Here is a 16,220-nt window from a genome sequence, read left to right as displayed (position 1 = left end):
GGCGGTGTTATAGATGAGTACGGAAGTAAGGCATAGTAGCAGGATGCAGTCAATTCCATCGCTTGTGTAGAAAAGTAGGCTGTGACATACAGCTGAATTTGTGCAAATCTCGTATTATTCAATGTATATGCAAAGTAAGTGACAGCCATGATTTTTTTAAAATACATTCCTCGTGGTGAATTTAGTGATATACAAATCACAAAATAAAGATCAGAGAAAATGTAGTTTTTGTTCTTTTTGTTTTGTTTATTTGAGTAAGAACCAAATCAGTTATTTGTGTCTTCATTGCTAAGATTGTTTTAGGGGGCACCTAATCTATTTCACAAACAGTGTACTTACCAAACTAGAGCCCAGTCCACCGCAAAGCAGAAAGACCTGCAATGACCTGCAAAGGCAGCGTCACCTAAAATAGTACCAGATTACACAGCCATGTCCACTTCTGCAATCTCCTGCAAACCGACAATAATTGCAACACAGAACATTACCATGATTTTAATTCTAAACAGGAAAAGATGTTAAATTCCTTGTGCTATTGATTTGAGACATCCCACAGCGGTCAATCCTCTCACTGTCATATGCAAGTGCACATATCCAACAATCTAACCTAACCGAAATAACAATTGCCCAACGATAGATCTGGCGTCCTAGACTTACTCCGCTCGTGATGGGTTAGGACACTTGCCACTACCAGAGACATAAGATAGACCTTGCCAAGGTTTCACAAATCTCAGTTCAGGTTAGTTCACGACCCCAAGTCGTTTGCCAGCAACTCAGCCACAACCACTGGCTCGCTTTTTCAGCAGCCTCAGACAACTCCTTTAAAGCTCCTGTGAGTGACCGTCCTAGAAAACCAAAATCCGACAGAAGTGTTGTGGTTGATTTAGCTACAAAGCCTCTGTCACCTATCTCCACTGGTCTCGTGTGTGCTTGCCAACCTCATTCCCTCGCTTCCGCTGCTTTCATCTCTTTCGCTCTTTCATCGCCCAAACACATCTATGCCAACATTAGGTGGCTCCATGCTGAGCCTGTCTAGTGGCATGAACTTCTCACTTTCCCTTAAGCTTTCGGTATGTGATGCATTCAAAGAACACTCTGTTCATGCATCTCTTGCCACAGATGATCCAATTATCGGCAGATCTGACATCTCCCTCAGTAAAGTGACGTCCCTGGTGTCATGTCTGCTCGTGAAAGTGCATACTAACAGGGCAGCTGCATGATGGTGTCCAGGCAAGATCAATGGTCTTAGTTTGCTCTAGCAAGACAACCTCCAACCCTCAACCCTCATCCTGGTCAATAAATGGATCCAGGGACCATTTGAATGTTGACATTGGATGTGAGACACTGTAGCTCTTTCTCATAGGCCTCACGTTGGTCTCTTCTGATGATGACTGCTGTGCTCTGATTGAGAACATCTACTGCTAGGGGAGTGATGTCATCCCCATACACTCCTGAATGGTGTTGTCCTTTCCTTTCTTGAAGCACCAATAGCCCTTGTAAGAGAACTCCAGCGTGAGAAGCGATTGAAGCGCTGAGACCCAAGATGTTTAGGAACTGTGGTTGACAGTGCCGTCACCTGTGGCCAGAAGTCAGAATCTTATTCTGGCTCCAATAGCTTGAATGTTTTTACAGCGGTTGGCACATCTGTGACACAGCCTGACTCAAAGCTATGTCAACTGAATGGGAGACGGACGAGGGATGAACGAAGTTACAATAATTTATTTACAAAGATAATGAAATAAAGATAACACAGTCAAAACACAGCCATCTGCAACAGGGAAGGGATCTCTCTCGGGAACTGGAGAAGGAGTCCTGATATAGGCCAGAGCCAAACCGGGCACAGGTGTAACTCATCAGCCTGATGTGGAAACCTGGAAATGAACCAGCAAGAGGGAAAAGACCCCTAGTGGCGTGGAGGGGGCGTCACAACATCTTCAAGCAAGAATGCTAAATTATATTTCTTAGATCAGTGTTTTTCAACCTTTTTTGCGTCAAGGCACACTTAAAACACAGAAAAAATCTCACGGCACACCAACAACCGGAAATGATATGAAAATCAAACCCAAACATAGTTTCAGCATGAGCATAATATACTCTAATGGTCTGCTGGGATAGAGCATATTGCAGTGTGTGCAGGATTGTGTTCTGTGTACACATAACCCCACTGTTGTTGTGGCAGTGTGCTTCGTCTGATTCTTTGAACTCGGTTGCCTATATAAAACCTACTTTTCTCATTGTAAATGTGCCCGAGCACGTTAGCTCAGGTAAAGACTCAGAATACACTTTGAAATTTAGATTATATACCAACAATGCCTTCAAAGACAAACGTAAAGTCGAAGAAGTTGTAGAAACACAGAGGAGCAGACCATGCTTTCCAATTAAAAAAACAGTGGGAGTGACAGACATAATTTTATACGCCGCGGATTAACATTGTTTTTGTCCCTATGAGAGAATGAAATGGGTTTTGGGAAATTGTCAAAGTAACTCATGTGGTAGTTAAATAACTGCTCAACAGAATCTGCATCAATTCCGTTCAATAAAACGCATGTGTACTGTATGTCGTCTCCGTATAGAGTTTAGACCCCTTCATCCATCTCTAAACTATCCCTCTGCTAACAGCGAAAAATAACGGACTGCAACAACTCAGTTTCACAAGGTGAGCAGAAGCTAACCATAGGTAGCTTCATAGACATAGTATACTATACATGTATACATGTCTATGGGTAGCTTTACCGATTGTGGATCACAAGTGTTCTCACAACAACGACGCTGTTAGATAGAGTCACTAGATGGCGCACCAAACCCTTCTGAAGGAAGCGGAATACGCACACCGGAAACAAAGTCAAAGGCGGAAGCAGCATGAATGGAGAGCTGCATGCTTACACGGAGGTGACCTTATTGATACGCTAGTTTCATGTTTAAGAGCAGTATTTAAGCGCTTCTATAATAGACCCATAACAGGCAACAGAATATGGCTGAAGCACATCAAGCTCGGGTATCAAAAGCTGTTGAAGATATGGTTCAGAGCCTGGAGCGAAACCATATACGCAAGATGCAGGTAAGACCATAGACATATATAAATATGTCTATGGGTAAGACTCCTTGCACACACAGGTTCTGTTAACCCTGAGAGACTCTGCCTTGCCTCTAGCCGGTAGCTATATCGCTTTACTGATCTCTTAGATATGCATAGGTATCTTAACATAACTCATGGAAACTTGTCATGTGAAAAGAATGCTTAAAATCCCAGAGAAACACTCTCACAGTTGGAATACACACTAAGCAACAACACTGACACCATCATTGAATTCATCTTAAAAAGCCTAATAGCCTAACTGATCATTTCCATAATGTTTCCATTACTAATGCCTTGGATGTGTTGTCTGACGACATATGCCCTTAAGTATTGTTGACCAATGTGTCATCAGCAATAAATGGATGGTTTGTTGGGGACCCTAAGGTGACCGCTAAACAGTTGAATTACAGTGTTTCCGAAGCAGTATGCAGACAATGGCTCTAACAGACAAACAACGTCTAAATGATGGAAAGTCCACACACCACTTAACATTGTAATCGTCTCCATCAGTAACGATTAGAGGATTTAGAAAGCCGCCCAGTCTAATCACCTTTTCTCTCTCTGTTTTGGCTGCGCGCTCATTCAGGGCCGTATGTTCCAGTGTAGCGCAGACTGTTGCGAGCGCTCTACGGACAGCATGACGCAGGTGCATCAGTGCATCGAACGCTGCCACACACCCCTCGGTCAGGCGCAAGGAACAGTGACTGCGGAGCTTGAGAAATTCCAGGTAAGGCCAAAACGGCTCTTCCTTTACAGGTGTCTCACTGTCATCAGGTTAATATGGACCTCATGAAGACACTTGAACATTTAACTGATTTCTTCAAATGCTCAAAGTTTACAGTCAAAATTGTGAAGCTGTTCTCAAAAAAAAAACCAAACGATAATGAATATTGCCAAAGGCACCAGAAAGGACTGTAGTCTGAAGTTGCATGTAAATTGTGCACATATTACAGGTTATGTAAATGCCATGAGAAGTGAGTTATTTTGAAGTACTTGACTGATTTAGCCATTAAAGTGAATTTGCTTATCCACCAAGGTTTAGTTATGTAGTTTCATTTCAGTATTGCTGACTAGATACGGCTAATACAGCAGATAACAGGGCAGATAGCCCTAAATACTCACTGAGCTCAAGAGGAGAGCCCCCACCCCCAGATGGGTGTAGTAATTATGTGATGACTATGCACACTCAAGTGATCAACATATCAGTATATCCACCACAACCATAGTAACAACCTTGCTTTCTGAATCTGACTGACTCACAATCCGCATCTCTCCACTCGCAGGATAGGCTGTCCCGCTGCACCATGCACTGCAATGATAAGGCGCGGGACCTGTTTGACTCAGGGGCCAAGGAGCCGGCCGTCAGGGCCATGATGGAGAATTGTGTAGGCAGCTGTGTGGACGACCACATCAACCTCCTGCCCAGTATGACACGCAAGCTACAGGAGAACCTGGACTCCATATCGCAGTTGCAGTGACAAGCCTGGAGGAAGCGTAACGCTGGTTGGGTCGATCTGGCAGCTACGTCATAGCAGTGCAGATCGGGGGATGAACTAGTGTCATAAAATTCCCAAGAGGGGGATTTATATGTATGGTTAATCAGATTCAAAATAAGGCAGCCAAGAGGGCTAAGAGATGTTTGTGTACCATGAGTTATAAACTGTGGGGGGAGGTTTAGTGCAGATTTTCTAGTCACTGGAAAATCAAATGGGGGGGGGGGGAATGCTGTCAGCTTGAAACTGAACGATATGTTGTTGGTAAACAGCATAAGACAGGGAAGAGCAGTTGTTACCGAAAATACAGAATATGGTGCTTAATGTCCAGCTGACCTGGTCAGGCTTTAGGTAACAAGGCCTTGTGTTTATTACTCACCTGCCTCAGTGTCTTGTATGTCATTCTAAAATGTCATTTTTGACAACTCCGACTTATGCTGTATCTCTGTCTGTCTTTATCTGTCACCAGTGGATAGTGATGTCAGCACTACATGTTTGCATGCCTTGTGTGTGTGATGAATTATTGCAGATTTTTGACAGTCTGTGGGAATGGAGAGAGGCTGAGGTTTCAGTTTGGTGCCCGTTCATGCATATCTGCCTCCTAATCTTAATGCGTTTTCCCCCTGTGAAACCAGTTGTGAACTGTGAAGCACCGGCCTTCTAACCTTGTTCTCTTGTTTGTTTTTGTTCAGACAATAGATCAAAGAATGAAATAATTCAACAGTCGTCTATTATAAATTATTCAAGCACACATTTTTTCCACACTGTCCTGTAAAACATCAAAAACTGTTTTTTTTTTTTAATCTTTTCTAGGATTTTTAAGTGTATAAGGTATAACATTCAATATGAAAGTAAACTGAAATGCAGTAGTAGGGATCATTTGTTGTCTTTGTAAACGTATGTGGGAGCGCACGCACACACGCATATAAAATCAAATGGTGGCAGTATGCCACACCATGTCACATCCCGTGCTTCAGAACAGAAGTGAAGAGAGAAACACCACTGCAGCTGGTTAGTTGTGTATTTAATGGACATTTGGCCATGTCTTCTGCCCAGTGTTGGTTTGGTCCCAACTTCACGACTCAACTCTGAACAACGGGCAGCAGTCAGCATGATGTGGAAATGTTCACAAATGTAAGACATCATACGTCGACCACAAAATACCCAGTTACATCAAGGAAGGGCTAAATATACCCGTGACATGAGAGGAGGGCAGTGGAATGCCCCCGTTACATCTGGGAAGGGGCTTAAAATACCCCCGGTATATCTCGGAAGGGGCTTAAAATACCCCCGGTACATCAAAATAGGACAATAGATGCCCCATTTGCATCTTAGGAGGCCCCCCCCCCCCCTCATATCTGAGGGCAGCCCAAAAATGCCCCCCTAACATCAGGGCAGTAGAGTATATAAAATGCTCCCTTGTACTTGAAAAGATGGACGGTAAAACGTCCCCAATCCTGGCTCCAGAAGGTTGTCCGAGTCCCGCATTTCATGCGAGTAGAGACAACTGTTTTTCCTTCAGCTTACCTGTCAAGAGGAGCACCTGAGAGGACTGGCCGCCTCGCATCAGAGGCAGCACACACCTCTAATAAACACCCACATCTCAGAGCACCACAGATCAGAACACTCAGCTTGTGGACTGGATCAAAACGATACCATTATAAATAGGAATGAAACATAAGGTGTTCTAAAGAAATAACATAAAAAAGGCATGTAAAAAGAAAGTTGGATTCGCTGAGAATGTTCTTGAATGAGACAAAGGTGATTCAAATCTATGTAGCTGCCCAGAGCACACTCAAGTGTGTTGATTTGTTATTGGCATTTGGATTTGTAAATGATAAAAAAGGCTGATGGAACAAAAACTTTAGACTGATAAGGCATGTGAATGATTGTGTGTGTGTGTGTGTGTGTGTGTGTAGGGGGGGGCGGGGTCATGAGACACTCCTGGCACTGCTCTCTGGCTCCGGGGCCTCCAGGCGGCGCTCAGACTGGGGCGATGTGTAGAGGAAGTTACAGCACACGTAGAGGGGGAAGAACAGGAGACGGCTGTCCAGGTTCATCACCACATACTCCTAAAAGGGGAGGGGGAGGGGAGAGGTGGGGTGGGCGAACAAAGGTAATTACTTACTCTTGCAAGCACCCAAACTAGAGGTTCAGGCACTTATTTACAAATGAGGTTAAAAGACAGACTCAAATTCCTGTTTTTGTATTTTGTACATTGTCGACCACCATTCCCTCAGTAAAGGTATGTTTTTACTTATATTTAAGTAAATAAAACCGTAAGCGATGGTAGCTAGTGTGATGCGTTGAGTTCACTAACCTGGTCCTTTTCCAGGGTGAGGAGCTGGTAACCGGTGCTGCGACTGCAGACCAGTTTACCGCTGTTGTCAAAAGAGGCCAGCCGTAACCTGAACAGATAAAGGGATTACAAGCTGGGACAACAGAAGTTCATTTTAGGCAGGTTAGGCCTCAGGTGAAGGGAAAACACAAGTCGAGACATATCACAGTAACTGGCATGCAATCATGGTGGCAGCTAGGCTGAGTGAGACTAAGTGAACATATGTGTGACTGTGAGGCTGCAAAAGAGTGCAGGTGGTCTCTGGAATCAGGTATATCCTGCAGAGCGATGCACAAAAGAAGCACACCTGTACGCCAGGTGTCTTCGTGGCTGTAGGCTCACAGCGCCCCCGCATGGCTGGCTCAGGGTATTGCGCTTAAACATGATGAAACGGTTGGTGTAGGTCACCAGCAGGTCAAAGCCAAAGTTGAAGCCCGTCCATCGCCAGCAGTACTGCAGAAAAATTAAAATTGCTCATTTAAACCAATCAGTCAGAGAGAGACAGTCATACAGAGATCCATATCAAATAACAACCTAGAGCAGGAGCTAAAACTTAGAGGTGGGACATGTTGCTTTGTTGACAAAAAACAAATGCATCAAACTGTGTTTTATAGCTGAATTATATAATAGTGAAGGCATTACAGACAGACAGTGGTACACACTATCCCTGTGCAATGCATTCATCTTTGTTATACCTCCGGATACCTCCATCATTTGTTTACATTTTTGACCTTGAAATATGTAAGCAACAAATACAAAAAATCAGGTTATGTAATCAGAGCGCAGTCACATGATGTGACATCATGTGATCAGCACTCAGGCATGATTACTGAGGAGTAAAGAAAAAGGTGAGGACCTACATCTCCATCTTTGCTCAGCTTCCTCCCACATCGCATACTGTTCAGCTCAAACTCCTCTTTGTTAGCTTCTTGAGGTCTATGGTGGGAAGGTATACAGAAAGAGAGAAAGAAAGAAAGAAAGAAAGAGAGAGTGTAGTTTAATACACTACTACTCCAATAACTAGCTAATAACCATGTGTCAACTCCTCCATTATTGATCCCAATATTACAGCTATCAACAACAATTGTAAGCATGTGCATTGGTTTATCCTTGTGTTGAATATCTTTTCAAATAATTGAATTTGATTAAAATCAAAATACATGTCTAGATGTCAGATCCAAAATGTAAGGAGGTGCTTCTGAGCATGGTCTTTATAGTTTCCAAAGTCCAATGCAGATGAATAAGCAGAGGGAGCTGAAGGTGTGCTTCTCACCCGTGGTCGTTGTCATGTTCCGTCCTCAACATGGTGAACCACTGCTGCTTGTACATGGAGGTGAGCCAGTCTAGAGGAAACACGAGAGGATCACATTCACAACAATAACAGAAGCACACGTATACTAGTCCAATATATCTTCCCAATACTAGTAGTCGTCTCATACCTGGTGGGAGGATGTTGTCTCGCTCCAGGATGCGTGCTGAGGACAGGTCGTTAATGATGTACTGCAAACGAATGTGACGGAAGACAGGGGCGTAGGGCAAGCCCTCCTCTGAGGTCAGGAAAGGCTCCTCCTCTCCGATGTCTGTCAGACACACACACGGTCAGAAATGGTCTGTTTTTTCTTTTCTTTAAATAAGGCACACATGTATACACTCAAAAGATGGATATACTCTTACACACATTCCTATAGTCAAACGGATTAAATATTTAATATGGTGTACCTAAACATTACAGTACATCAACGGTGTGAGAAATGTAACAGGGTTTCGTCAGCTGGCAAAAAAGCCAGGTAAAATGGATTTTAAAAACTATAAATGCCAACTGTCCAAATGTCTGGTAATAATGCTCATACTGATGGTAATTTTGTACCACAGAAATGGAGACTCAGTCAGGAGGAATATAGAAGGAGGCATATCCATTGAGCTGTGCACTGCAGGAATGGCAAGTCCACAACAAGATGCTCAAGGCATCTCTGATTCTCGTATCTTACATCTCTGACCACCAAAGAATCAGTCTAACCTTAAGTACACTACCAGGGCCCAGCCTACGTAGGCCACCCTGGGTTTATCACACCAGACTGCCTTTATGCACCAATGCAACCCTGGTGATTAAACACAGATACCCAATGACACAGGAAATGCACTCAGGAGTAACAGTGAGATCCGAGAACTTGTCTGTTGTGTTGACTGTGAAGTCTGACTACGCTCATCTCACTTCCCCATTTGATCTGCAGCAGCCTTTGCAGCCTTGTCTGCAAGATCATTACCCTTAGTTAGGGAGTCCTTGGCTCGAACATTTATGGACAATCGGGGTGCCTGCTGCTGCTGTTGTGAAATGACATCTTTTCCAGACTGGACCCCAGGTGTGAGTTGAATGAAATGCATAGGCGCCATCGATGCAAAACATAAAACATGTCCTGTTTGTGTTGTAACAAAAGCAAATAAATAAATAAGATCTTATTATTATCTTATTTTATTGATTAATGTGAGTCACAAAATCCAACTGCTTCCCATTTGACAGTGCGGGAAAGAAACAGATTTTATCCAATCATGTTTCATTCTCTGTGAAGCTTAAGTCTGAGCTCCGCCCTCCAAAACCTTCACTTTGTCCGCAGTTGTGGCAATGAATAGAAAATCTAATTTTGATTGTCAGACAAATCACGGTGATTAGCTAATAAAAAAAAATCTATTTCTATGAGGAAGGCATAGTCTATCAGAAACATCAGCAATTTTCTGGGTTTGTTTGTTAGCCTATAATATAAAGGTAAATGCCAACAACCTTCAAAAGGGTAAACTAGGTTATTCACTTCACTGGGGCAGTTCTGTTTGCCATTGCTGTAACTTTTGCTACAACTTGCAGCATAGGTTATGCTAGGAGAAATATGGTTTCACATTCACATTGACCTAGCTAGCAACAGTAAACAAAGCATTTCTGTAGTCATTTTCGTCTTAGAATGCTTAAAAAGTGTGAGTTTAAAAGCTAAACTAAAAGTTTCTTTCTTCAGTTTTAAACTTTAGTTTCACGTCTGTTGTTGCTAGGCAGGACAGGTTGACAGTTTTTGATTGCATCAAATTAGAATAAAGTGGTGTCATGCGCAATCATGCTGTGACGTTGCAGCTGCAGCCTAGACTATGGCAGACTAGTAGGATTTGGACATTTTAGTCACCCACCCTACATCCAAATGCTCACCCTAGGATGACATCCTGGTAACAGTCAAACTGATTTGAGGACGCTGTGATCGTTTTGTTAACCTAGGTGTACATTACATTTGGCTACGTTGTGTTTTTGTTTGTAAACATGCACCGGCAAGTTTCAAATTTGTAAAAAATCAGTTTAGTAAATATGGTAAAATATATTCTTTCCAGACACCGGGCCCGGCAACACAAAATCCTAGTGGAAACCCTGGTGTGTCTTTATGCCTGATGTAACATGAGTGCAGATGTACTACACATACCACCACAAGATTCATAGTAAAAACAATACATACACTTTTGGAATAACACCAGTGTTTGTGTCATGTGCGTGAATGGTGTGTATGTGTGTGTGTGTATATGTATGTATGTATGTATGCATGCATGTAAGAATGTGCATGTGTAATGTAATACTCACCAGTCCTACGCTTGCAGAGCCAGTTCTCTGCATCGGGAAGCAACTGCTTGAGGGGCCCTTCCCAGGACGGGTTGAGTTGCAGGAACATCCACTAAAGTAAGTGTATATGAGTGTGTGTGTGTGTGTGTGTGTGTGTGTGTGTGTGGTAGAGAGGACAGAAAAAGTAGATTTACTTTACTACTCAGTCTTCTGTCAAGGACACATTCCCCATTCTCAGAGGGGGGAGGGTTTCCTCTGCGCGGACTTTCTTTAGTGACCTATTTCAAGATGAGCACTAACTACCTTGAGAGGCATCCTGGATACTGGCCCAGATTGAGTGCCGACTTCACCAGCACTCAACAGAAGTAAGTGAATCAAGAGTCCCCTTCACTTAACCCATTTTATCAAGTCATTAGAGACACAGTTTCTTACTTTCTCTTACTTTGTGGAACAACAGTCAGACATGCTATGCACAGGACGAGGCAAAGCAACAGACCCTACAAAGAACCAACACATTTGCCACTTTAAAGCTAAAAGTGCCACTTGGAGAGCAGACACTATGTAATACACCACAGCTCTTACCACAGCTCTTTCCATCGAACATGCAAAAGGCTCAGTATTAGTAGTTTTAGTACAACACAGCAACTACTACTGAACACACAGGAAGCACCAGCACATCTGGCCTGCATGTCAAGCTTTAACATTAATCAACAAATCACCATTTTTACGAGCACTTTTTTAGCAGACAAACCCTGTGCTTTTTGAACATCCAGCTGCAGTACCTTTTTGAGTGCCGTGTAGATATCCATTTCCACCTGCATGACGAACAGGTCGGAGGACTGGATGAGTTGCTCCATCACATCCACTCTGTGAGCACAACAAACACATACGCGTCACAGTGGCTTTCTCTGCTAGAAATCGTATGGGCAGGGGCTTGTGAGTGGTGGTAAAGAGATAGCCAGCATAGAGGAGTGTGATGGCTAGTTAGTTAGACTACAGCTAATGAAGGACAATGACATACCCCAGTTCTTTCATAAGGTCTACATTTTGATTGGTCATGAAGTTATTGAGGAGCCACTCCAGGCATCTGGAACAAACAAACACACACACACACACATCATATTGTGTTTACTGGGCATGTGGTGACTTGACACTGATGTGATAACGTGGATAAAGGAATCAGGAGGCGCCTCTCACTTCTTCATTACAGAGTCTAGGCCGTAGATACTGGCGGCAGCATAGTAGCCACACACCGTCTTGGCACTGACGTTCTCCTTCATCGTCTCACCACACTGCTGGATCAGGCCGTCCTAACAGGGTACAGAGCAAGACCATCAGGACAGTCTACTCTAAACACCTGCACATAAACTACATGCATGGTCCCAGATCCACTCTTATGCACAGGGCACACAAAATGACAAGCTGCACAGCAACTGTACATAGTTTTGATGTTGGTGTAACCATCATCCATTCAAACATTAGGGCAATTCTGTTGATATCTGAAGAAAACAACAGGGAGAAATGACTGCAGCAGCTTAACATAATGCTATTAACTCTTCTTGGTGCTCAGTATGACAGACAGAATATAAGTCCTCTCGGGCGTTCTCTGACACACTAGAATAGAATCCTTGACATTCAGTATTTCACCACCCTTCAGTCAGGTTGGTGCTGCTTTGGTGCTCACCAGTTGTAGCATGCAAGCAGCGGCCAGAATGCTGACCACCCTGCTAGGCTTGATCAGGACGTCATCCCTGTAGAGCGAACCAAACACGACCTGCAGGGCTAGAGAAACGGAAGAGAAAGCAGAGAGAAAAGACAGAGAATCAAAAAACATAGAGGTGCCTTAGGACTTAACGCTGAGAATGATCACTGCAGGATCACATTTCACATATGACATGGTGGCCTCACCTTCAGTGTCAATATTCTGATCTGGAATTTCCAGTTCGATGACCATCATGTTTGACTCCTTCCATGATCCACTAAACATACTGGAGAAATATCCAGACTAGAGAGAGAGAGCGAGCGAGCGAGCGAGAGAGAGAGAGACACATTTGATATAAAAAAAAAACATTTAAGATGGCCTGAAAGACTATAAGACCCTTAGTATCTGAAATCAGAGGACAACAACTAAGATTACCATTATATTACATGCAACTATGATTCCTACAAATGTCTACTGTCTGTATTTAATATTGAAAGAGGCAACTTCCACTTACCTGACACAAATATATTTTATGCAGATTCCACTCCTGGCCCAAAGCACAGATACGAATGTCACTGTTCTCCCCATTCAGGAAGAGTGTCTGGTAGATGTATTTTGAGGTGCTTTTTAACTTTTTCCTTCAGATAAACAAAATAAACCCAATAATTACTCAGACGTACGCACAATGTAAACAGCTTACTCCCCGTTATTGTTCTCTGTGATTCATCTGGCCTGAAATATGATTGCAAACGAAACGTTGTCCTTCCTGTCAATTAGCATACCTGCGAGGTGTGTCAAGAAGACTGTCATCTTCCTCTGGCTCGCTGTCACACTCACAGTGCGAAGTCCGCTTTCTCTTTCTGCATTCACAACTATGTCCTTTTCTTTCACAGACTTCCTCCGATACCTCTTCAGTCGGTCGCGACGATGCACTCTGAAATCTGCTGCCCAAGGACCCCATCTCCCATGCTGAAGATGTTAAAATATGAACGAATAATAAAAACACATCTATTATTGAACGTTGCACTCATCAACGTCCTCAACATATCTACATTACTAGATGGTTTACTTGTGCTAGGCTCACAATAATGTTCTTCGACAAAGATGGGTCCACGGTATAACTTGTGTTAAACTAGGAACTGAACATTAATGTTGACTGTTTACGTTGGTTAGCTATCGCTAACTAACCTGAGCTAGCAAGCGCAGGACCTGCAACGTATACAAGTTTTGCGCCGGTTAAAATGACATTGGAGCTTCGCAAAACTCACTTCTTGTACATGCGTTTAAACGTATGGAGCAAGATAAGAAGCTCAGATGATATGTAACGTTAAATATCTTAACATACTTAATAAGGTTAGCTAACATTATGTTGCTACTTATTCTGCTAGTCACTGCCTAGCTACCACACATACCGTTAATTAACACAAGAACAATACATTTGTTTGTCATTGAATATGTGGAGACCTTTAATGGCGTATCCTAAGGACTTACCAAAAAATGAACAAAAACCGATGAAATGATGGCTGGTTAGCTAGCCAGCAGGCACAGCAAACCACAGCCCAGCTGGTTAACGTTATTGTCGTGGTCTGAACGACACCAAATCTATTGTTTGTGTATGAAGATTAACTCTAATCCGACTTCAAATACACTCCGATTCGAAATACCTTCAGAACCCAGTTGTGCTAGTTCAGAAATACGGCGATATGACATCAATGGCCAATAGTACAAATACTATACCTAAATTGAAAAAGGTGGAATGTTTTGGTAGCTTCCTCTTTAATCAAAACTGAAGTTGTGAAAAATATCAACTGGTGCACTACTGCCACCACATGGCGTGAATGACAAGTCAGCATTTTCATCAGAAAGTTTTGTCTGAAAACCGATGACGGCTTGCTGGTCACTGCCGCGGGCCCCCGATCCTGGTTCCACCTGTTCAGGCCTTCCAGTGGGTACAACTGAAAATGCAGTACGTTTGCGCTGGTTCCTGGGAAAATAATAAAATATTTTGGCCAATGAAAAAGGTTTTGCTTTTCAATCTGAATAATGCTTTCCTAAAAATATTCAACTTATTTGAAATCATGCATAAGACCAACATTTACCTGTGTGAATTAACCTGTTCAGGTGGCAGTGGAAAGACTTCAGGGATGTGGAACCTCTGGCACAGCGGTACCTGGCCAGGATGACGGCCCCTATGGTTGTGGTGCCTACCTCGGTGTGCAGATGCACACCCGGCATTTCCTGGATGCACCTGACATGGCGTTTCTGCACACGCCAGATGTGCTCCATGCGCACATGGTCCAGCAGTGGCACACCCATGAGGTCTCTCCCTTTTGGCCCCTCCAGTTCCTGCAGCAACTGCTGAGTAAGGCTTATGGTGGCCTCCACGTCGTGCATCCTCCTGCGGCAGTTATAGCTCAGTGCCTTCGTACTGATTCTCGTGTCCACCAGGAGATCAGAAAGGACTGGCACACCCTGCTGCCTGAGCAGCTCTCTGTTCACCTGCCGCAACAGAGTGAGGTCCCCTGCTTCCCACGCAAAGATGCATGCAGACAGGCAGCCCATGCAGGTGGGGTAGAGGGGATGAGCGTTAGCGGTGCAGCCGAAGGCCAGCCTCCTCATGAAATGACACGTCCAGCCATATGTGGAGGTCTGACCACTCTGCAAACCTGGTCTGCAGCTTGCTCCCCACCCTCACTCACGCAACAGCCACAGTCCATGTTTGAACAGCACTGGGGCGGAACAGCTGCCTGGCGCTACCATTCCATCACACCAGACACCATCCTGTCCAGTCCCGGCCCCTCCTGCAACGACAGGACACTGGTCAGGATATCATTGCCAATGGAGATCAACTTATTTGTGGTCTGGAATTTGATGCAGTTATGATTAAGATAATGCACTTTTTTGTGGTCTGGAATTTGATGCAGTAATGTTTAAGATAATGCACTTTTTTCATATTATTATTATCTATAGAAGTAAGTGTATGTAGATTGAATACAAAGCAAACATTTATATTAACTGCATATTTAATGTTATCACTGACAACAACATTAATGTGTATATGAAAGTATACATACATATTACATATTATACAATCAGATTATTTATTACCTTTTTGGTTGGAGGTGATGCTGGCCTTGATATGATCCATGCGGGAGAGGATGTCCCTGCAGTACACAGACAGCAGCCAGCGACTGGTGGGCATGTCGATGGGCTCCGGGCAGACCACTGGGTAGAGGCTGGGCTGATCCACAAAGTCATTCTTGCACATTGTTGCAGTGATTAGTTACATGTTCATTGGAGGATAATTTCAGTAGGATAAGTCTGCACAATCACCATATTTTCAAACTGCTTTACTCACTTCTGGGTCAGGATCAACCAGAACATCCTCTGATGTGGCAGGTCCAGCTGGTCCCGGACAGTCTGACTGGTGGACAGCTAGTCCACAGTCTGGCCGCAGTTAGCCAGAGTGACCCTTACCCTAACCCATTATCTATATGACAATTTAGACAATGATCAGTTAATCAGGTGAATATTAGGTAATTTAAGGAACAGAATGTATTGATTAATCTGTAGTTGGTTTACCTGCTACTACATTACGTGCTATATAAATGTATTTGCTGGTGGAGTGTGAAAAAATATATTAAATACAGTAGCATGAATTTATCAAACCATATTATTATATAGTATAGTTATACCACTCTGGAAGAGAGTTTGCTTCCGCAGCTTCACATATAGGTAAAGCCCCTCAATGGACTGCTGCAGTTCAATGATTGAATATAAAACTAATTTAAGCCAAACTTGGTATGTGCACTTCCTGCAGGGAAACTGGAATATACGATAAAACGGACATTAACATGGCATAACATCTGATGCTGCGTAATACTGTGATAACTCAAAGTATTAAAGGGCAGGGAGGGGGTGCACACAGTCGTATTGTGTATCGTAATTATGAACGGAAGGGGGCGGTATACATTTGTGATGGTCATTTGATGGTCGCGATAATGCATTATCGAAAACATGCTCAGTCG

General features: G+C 43.3%; 2 protein-coding genes across 2 annotated transcripts; one reads left to right on the top strand and one right to left on the bottom strand.

Annotated features, from left to right (window-relative positions):
- Positions 1 to 2,805: 2,805 nt before the first annotated feature.
- fam136a (family with sequence similarity 136 member A) lies at positions 2,806 to 5,435 on the top strand. Its single transcript, XM_012814208.3, has 3 exons — positions 2,806 to 3,055; positions 3,660 to 3,800; positions 4,357 to 5,435. The coding sequence occupies exons 1-3, from the start codon at positions 2,969 to 2,971 to the stop codon at positions 4,549 to 4,551; spliced, it is 423 nt and encodes a 140-aa protein (XP_012669662.1). The 5' UTR covers positions 2,806 to 2,968; the 3' UTR covers positions 4,552 to 5,435.
- Positions 5,436 to 5,569: 134 nt separating this feature from the next.
- On the bottom strand, positions 5,570 to 14,024 carry gmcl1 (germ cell-less, spermatogenesis associated). The gene is made up of 15 exons (XM_012816760.3): positions 13,684 to 14,024; positions 12,975 to 13,161; positions 12,707 to 12,830; positions 12,399 to 12,495; positions 12,175 to 12,272; positions 11,688 to 11,800; positions 11,512 to 11,577; positions 11,273 to 11,357; positions 10,512 to 10,602; positions 8,344 to 8,484; positions 8,178 to 8,247; positions 7,765 to 7,840; positions 7,212 to 7,357; positions 6,887 to 6,974; positions 5,570 to 6,638 (listed from the first exon to the last, which is right to left on the bottom strand). Exons 2-15 carry the CDS (start codon positions 13,151 to 13,153, stop codon positions 6,498 to 6,500), a joined length of 1,515 nt encoding a protein of 504 aa, XP_012672214.1. The 5' UTR covers positions 13,154 to 13,161; positions 13,684 to 14,024; the 3' UTR covers positions 5,570 to 6,497.
- Between the last annotated feature and the right edge of the window lie 2,196 nt (positions 14,025 to 16,220).

The sequence above is a fragment of the Clupea harengus genome, chromosome 12 (genome assembly GCF_900700415.2).
Source record: "Clupea harengus chromosome 12, Ch_v2.0.2, whole genome shotgun sequence".
Lineage (NCBI taxonomy): Eukaryota > Metazoa > Chordata > Actinopteri > Clupeiformes > Clupeidae > Clupea > Clupea harengus.
Note: the sequence above shows the minus strand (reverse complement) of the source record. Positions and strands in the feature narration are given on the sequence as shown.

Excerpts from the sequence above, each read along its gene's own strand:
- fam136a (XM_012814208.3), top strand. The coding sequence starts at position 2,969 with ATGGCTGAAGCACATCAAGCTCGGGTATCAAAAGCTGTTGAAGATATG. Across the intron at positions 3,056-3,659 it reads ACCATATACGCAAGATGCAG|GGCCGTATGTTCCAGTGTAG; the intron begins GTAAGACCATAG and ends GCGCTCATTCAG. Across the intron at positions 3,801-4,356 it reads CGGAGCTTGAGAAATTCCAG|GATAGGCTGTCCCGCTGCAC; the intron begins GTAAGGCCAAAA and ends CTCCACTCGCAG.
- gmcl1 (XM_012816760.3), bottom strand. The coding sequence starts at position 13,153 with ATGGGGTCCTTGGGCAGCAGATTTCAGAGTGCATCGTCGCGACCGACT. Across the intron at positions 11,801-12,174 it reads CTGCTTGCATGCTACAACTG|GACGGCCTGATCCAGCAGTG; the intron begins GTGAGCACCAAA and ends GTACCCTGTTAG. Across the intron at positions 6,639-6,886 it reads TCACCCTGGAAAAGGACCAG|GAGTATGTGGTGATGAACCT; the intron begins GTTAGTGAACTC and ends CTCCCCTTTTAG.